The sequence below is a fragment of the Tetrahymena thermophila genome, assembly GCF_000189635.1.
Source record: "Tetrahymena thermophila SB210 genomic scaffold scf_8254420, whole genome shotgun sequence".
NCBI classification, from domain to species: domain Eukaryota; phylum Ciliophora; class Oligohymenophorea; order Hymenostomatida; family Tetrahymenidae; genus Tetrahymena; species Tetrahymena thermophila.
The window spans coordinates 85,894-92,118 of record NW_002476202.1 but is presented as its reverse complement, the minus strand read 5'-3'; the positions used below and the strand labels follow the sequence as shown (position 1 = coordinate 92,118).

The 6,225-nt window shown below is 19.8% G+C and overlaps 1 protein-coding gene across 1 annotated transcript; it reads right to left on the bottom strand. All coding sequences in view use genetic code 6, as the record gives it.

Annotated features, from left to right (window-relative positions):
• Positions 1–893: 893 nt before the first annotated feature.
• TTHERM_00694420 (transmembrane protein, putative) lies at positions 894–3,143 on the bottom strand (the record flags this gene model as incomplete). The annotated part of the gene is made up of 1 exon (XM_001023607.1): positions 894–3,143. The coding sequence occupies one exon, from the start codon at positions 3,141–3,143 to the stop codon at positions 894–896; it is 2,250 nt and encodes a 749-aa protein (XP_001023607.1).
• Positions 3,144–6,225: the final 3,082 nt, after the last annotated feature.

Below are 6,225 nucleotides of genomic sequence, written 5' to 3'. Positions count from 1 at the left end.
GTTTTTTATTGAATTTAGAATTTACCAAAATTTTATTTCTACTTTGATCTGAAATTAATTATACTTATTATCACAAAACCTCACTTTTTAAACTACAAAATTCTTTCTTTTCTATCTAATTTATTTAAGAGTTAGTTAGTAAGTGATTTACTTGATAAATTTATTTGTATTTAAAGCTTATTTTTTTATAAACTTTTCTAAAGTAGAACAAAAAAGAAAAAATGAAAAGGAAAAAATTGAATTATTAAATTAAAAAGTAGAAATTTTATTAAAAAATTGAAAAAGAGGATTATTGATTGATTGGTTGATAAAATTGATCTTCCTTTAATTATTTTTTTATTTTAATAACTCAGTCCATTTAATAATGTTTGAATTTTTAAAAATAAATGAATAATTATGCAAAAATACTTGTAAAAAGTTAATTTGGTATTTTGTATTTATCTCATCTTTAAAAATTTGAAAAATATTTAATTTTTTAAAGCATTCCTTCTTGGCTAGAAATCACTAATTTTTAAGCCATATTATAATTTTATGATAATATTTGCTCAAATAATACATATATTTTTAAAAAATAATTTTTAGTTTATTTAGAGTGGATAATTTATTTTTTGATATAGAGTGTTATATTTTAATAAAATAAATTTAGTTAAAAATATTTAGAAGTAATTCTTTCTTTTATCTTAAAAAAATTAAATTAAAATTAAAACTATACTTTTTAGAATTAATAAAAATTTTTTTAAAATATTTTTGAATTCTTATTTAAAAAGAAATTTGTTCAAAAAACTTTATAAAACATAAAATAAATTAATATTTAATAGACACATTGCTTAATAAGTAAAAATTATGAGATGTTGGACATCTTTAAAGTTTGATGGGATGAATAATTAATTAATTCATTCATTTTAGACTTCGTTTTTATTTATAAATTTTTTTTATTACTAATTTATCATAGAGATTGTATTAAAATTGGATTGATATTCGTCTAATTTATTTTTATCTAAATCAAAATCAATATCGAAAATCTTATTGTCTTCAAATACAACTTCATTATCTATATAACTGCTTTTTTCACAACTCTAAACTAAATTATCTGAGAACATTCGATTATTTTATATAAAATCAATTCTAGAAGCTGAATTAACATTAGTATTTGTTTTAAATTTTCCTAAAGGAGTAAACAAACTTTTTCTGAGTTTCAACTTACTTAGATTTTCTTAATTAATTAATAGTTTATCAAAAGAATTTTCATTTAAAAGGCACACAAGTTTTGGATGTAAAAAGCTAATTAGCTTTTCATCTAAAAGTTATCTATGAGGATTGCTCATTAAGTTATTATACGCTTCTTAAGCTTCTTCAGCTTTTTTAAGCAGTGATCTATTATCTTCATATAATATACCTGTATTTGATTCATCCTAGTCATTTTAAATAATTAGCTGGTTTTCATTATCAATATTAAAGATGGGTTTTGGAATGTAATCAAAAAGCTTTAATTAATTTTCAGTTAGCAAAAGTCTTTTTAATTTTTCAAATTCTATTAATTTGTTCATAATATAATAAATATCTAAATGATTGTACAACTTCTAAAGACTATAGTCTATAATTTAAGACTTATTTTTTCTTTTACAGATAAACCAGCTTAAATAATACTTGAAATAGTCACATGTATTTAATTTCAGCTCATCAAATGTCTATTTAAAAAAATCTTTCAAAACAATTTCATTTTTAGCGTTTTCTGTTTACTTATTATTTTTTTCTACTTCAAATGTATTGCTCTAATAGTCTTAGCATTATGATATTTAAAATTTGTTTAGTTTTTTGTTTATTTTGCTACAATTTTAGCTATTCTTAGAGTTAGTTATTATATTCTTGTTACTATTCACAAGATTATTGCTCTCTGATTAAAGTTATGATTATGCTTTGTTTTTTAAGTTGATTGACTAAATAGACTTGTCATGTTCTATTTAAGAGTTATTTATATTAGTTTAAAATAATTTTTATACCTTTTGGTCATTTTCCTTTTCAATACAGCTAAATTAATTTTGTTATATTTACTAATCATTATTGATATACTAAAAACCGAAAACAGTATTAATTAAATTCTTTTTATACTATAGTTAAGCATAAGGTCTGCATACAAAGCATCCTATAGCAAACAAAATATTATAGATACCTCCTATTTATGAAAGAACTTGTGATAAAGAAAGGTACTTTCTGTAATAATTCATTTACTTGCTTGGCTACAGTGTCATTTGTAAAAGGAAGATTCGATTGGTAGTCCTAGAAACGACTGATTCTCTATCTCCGCTGTAAGTAATTTCTAGTCTATTTTTTATATCATCAAATAATACTCCAACTTCTGAAGAAATCAAATTTTAAAGCATATACAAATTTATTGTTTTAGAAAAATCATTTCCTGCAATATAAAAATTAGATTTTGCAAAGTTTTAAATAGGGTTTTAAAGATTTGTAGAGATGATATTCTTATCTGTGAAATAAACCTGCAGATAACAGTTATTTAACCTCCTTTTTACTTGATCAGGACTTTTGCAAGTGCTTCCTTAGCATTCAAACATTTCTATTTACAATTCCTTAAATGATAGGGAGTTATAGTCACCTTCTAACTAAATGACTTAATCCATTTTGAAGCAGAACATATTATTATAGATCTATTTTGTAAAATAATCCTGTGTGCCATCAATACGAAAATGATCTTTAGTACATTATTCAAGCTCAATAGGAATCATCTTAATGCTTTATTGATATAATCCTGTTGTTTAATTAAGTTCTCTTATTTAAATAATCTAAGTAGCTTGTAGAGTATAAATGGAGTTATCAATAAAAGTATTGTAGTATATATCAGTTACACCTACCATAAAAGAAAAGTTATCAACTGTTAAGTTGAAAGAACTCAAATTTTAAATATTTTTCAGCTCCTATATAACCTAGACCTATGAATGCGATATATAAATTTAAAGTATATTGGCAACATACAATAACAATATAATTCCAAGACATAAGCTAACAATTCCACCTAATCTAGTATTGAAGCTTTCTTTTTTATTATATCTAATGCTTACAGCTGTACCGAACAAGTCAGTCAGCATAAAAAAGCTACTTTTTTATCCTTAGTTTGTATTAATCATTATTATTTTGTTAAGTTTTTATTGATTAACGAAAATGTGTTATTTAATTCTACTTTTAACTTTGAATAATTTTTATATAAAAAAAATAATTAAAAAGTGCTTTAATAAAATAATGCTTGATCTTATTTTAAATAACAATTTAATATATTTATATAGAAGATTATAAATAAGAAAACAATATTTCCAAAAGAATTTTAAACCTAATCAGACATTTTTTTATAAATCTTAGATGATAAAATCAAGTTATCTTATATTTATTTGAACAAATTTATTTTATAAATTGTGAGCATTTTTTTTGGAGAAAAAAGCATTATTAAAAATATATAGAGAAGAATTTTTAATTTATGATATTATTTTGTAATTTAACTTAATAGATTATTTAACAGGTATTGTTTTATTTTCCACCTGATTTAAAAATATCAATCCATTAAAATATAATAATTCAATTCATTCCAATAAATAATTTATGAATACTTTAATATATTTTATTTATATCAACTATTAAATAATTTAACGAAATAAAATAATTACTTTTTTTTTCTACAGAATTTAATGGTTTTATAAATTTAAATTTATGGAATACATTTTTTTATTGTTTAACATTTTTTCTTTTATTAATTTGGCACTTTTATTTTACATTAAAAAACTATAAAATTACTTTATCAATCAATTTATTAAATATAATAGTAATAGTAAAAATCTAAGATTAGTAATAAGATCATTTCATAAATAAGAAAATTAAAAATACAAAAAAGATCAATTATTTAATAACATCTTGCTAAAAATAAATAATCATTTCTACTGAAGAGAAAATAATATAAATATTTTTTTAAAATGGAAGAAAAAAATCATTATTTTTTTAGTTTGCAAAGGAATCATTATATCTTTTATTTAATATGATATTTTTATCAAGTATTTTTACTTTAAATTTAAAATGTTTTTATTTATAAATAATTTATTCATAAATTGATTATTAGGTTTTACATTCACTTTCTATCAAAATGTTAAATATTTTATATTTTTATAATATATTTGTTTAATTTCTGGAAAAATTATTTATAGGTTTTATCTAAATTTATATTAAAATATTTATTATTATTAGATATTAAAATAGCTCAAATAAAAATCAAACAGCAAAATAAAAAATAAATTGGACTAACTATAACTAATTATTTTTGATTGGCTTGTAATTTATCTTGATTTTAAAAACCACTAGTTTTATTTCACAAAAATCAATTAAAATCTATGAAAGAAAAATTAAAAATCCCACAATCTTATTACAATCATGAAATTTTAAAAAAGAAGAAGAATAATTATTTCAATTTAAAAAGTAATGATGCCATTATTATGATTATTAAGAATAGGAAATATTCAAATTTTCTATTTAGCTATCATTTTGAAATTACTAATAATACATATATTTAAATATATTAAGTAATTTACATTAGCCATAGCAAAATTAGATTAAAAATGAACAAGTAAATTGAAATTAAAGTAATAGTAGGGTATAGATAAATATAAAGTATGTTTTTACTTTATAAGCTTGTAAGCAGTAATACAATTGAAAATATATTAACAATTTTTGGAAAATGGAAGACTTAGAAATTTTTTATTTGTTTTTTAGACTTTATTGAGAGTTAAATCATAAAATTAAGATTAAAATTTTAGCTAAAATTTATTTAGAAACTATTTTAAAATATTTTTAGAGACAGAAAAAAAAAATCGATGTTATCGATAAGAATAAAGATTTAAGTCATGATTATTTTTTATAAAAAAAATTGTTCTATTAAAGTTCTAATTAGAGCATATTATTATTATTTCTTATACATTTTTGATATCTGGAAACTCTCGTTTTTAATATAAATAATTAGTAAGTAAGTATATGCGATTAATACTAAATTTTTATTTCTTTGTTTAGAAAAAAAAGCTCTATCACTTTTTTGTTTAATACTTTTACTTAGGTATTAATTAAATATTGTAACAAAAGTATTACACATTATCTAAAGACAATAAGTCATCCAATAATTATATAAACTGGTTGATACTAATAATAAGCTTAACTTTTTAAATCTAGCATTCAATGTTTATTAAAAGCTTGAAAGGTATCTAACGATATATATTTTGCATTAGGTGACTTTACTTTTCCAAAAAAGAAATTTTCTGATTTTTTTTCTTAAATAGGCATAAATGAATAAATGATAACTTCTCAAAAAAATTAGAAACCCCTCCATACTCATTAGTTTAATTTTGCCGAACCTGATGAGATTTTGAATTGAAATCCACAAAAATTTGTAATTTACATATCAAGTTCTAACTTAATACATAAAGTAAATAGTATATTATTTTTATTACATTCTCATTTAAAATTTAAATAATACAAACATAATTTTTAATGTAAATATTTTTATAAAACACCTTTCAACATTAGAATTGGAGTAAAAAGTATTACAGTTACTTTTTCAACTGATATTTGCTATTACTTACTGAGCTATTTTTAGAATACATTTAAAGTTACAAATATTACAAAAATATTATGTATTCTTTTAATTTATTTGTTTTATTAATACTTAGGATACACTATTTTAATTGAATAAAACTTTAAATTTTTGTCTAAGGTGCTAATGCTATCAATTTTATTGATTTTTAAGATTTCATAAAACACAAATTATTTATTTTTGCTCTCAATATTTTTAGTAGGATGAAGCAAATTTGATAAAATAGATATAGTAATAATGAAAAAATTAAGAGTTAAGTACTTTTAGATCAATCAGATTTTTTGTAATTAGGATAATTAATTAAAATCGTTATTATCCAATCAACCAATTGAATATTTTAGATATAAATTAATTTCTTATTAGACTCTAAAGGTCAGAATATTTCATACAAAAAGCATTAAATTTTAATTGATATTTACTGATTATAATAAACGATAGAAAATTTGGAGGGGGATTTTCGAAATAATTTGATGAAAGGAAAATAAAATTTGATAGTGAATTTATTTGTTTTATCTAAATTACTCATTCATTTATTGGTCTGTTAAAATAATTATTTTTAATTTTTTTATTCTATGTATACGAAATTC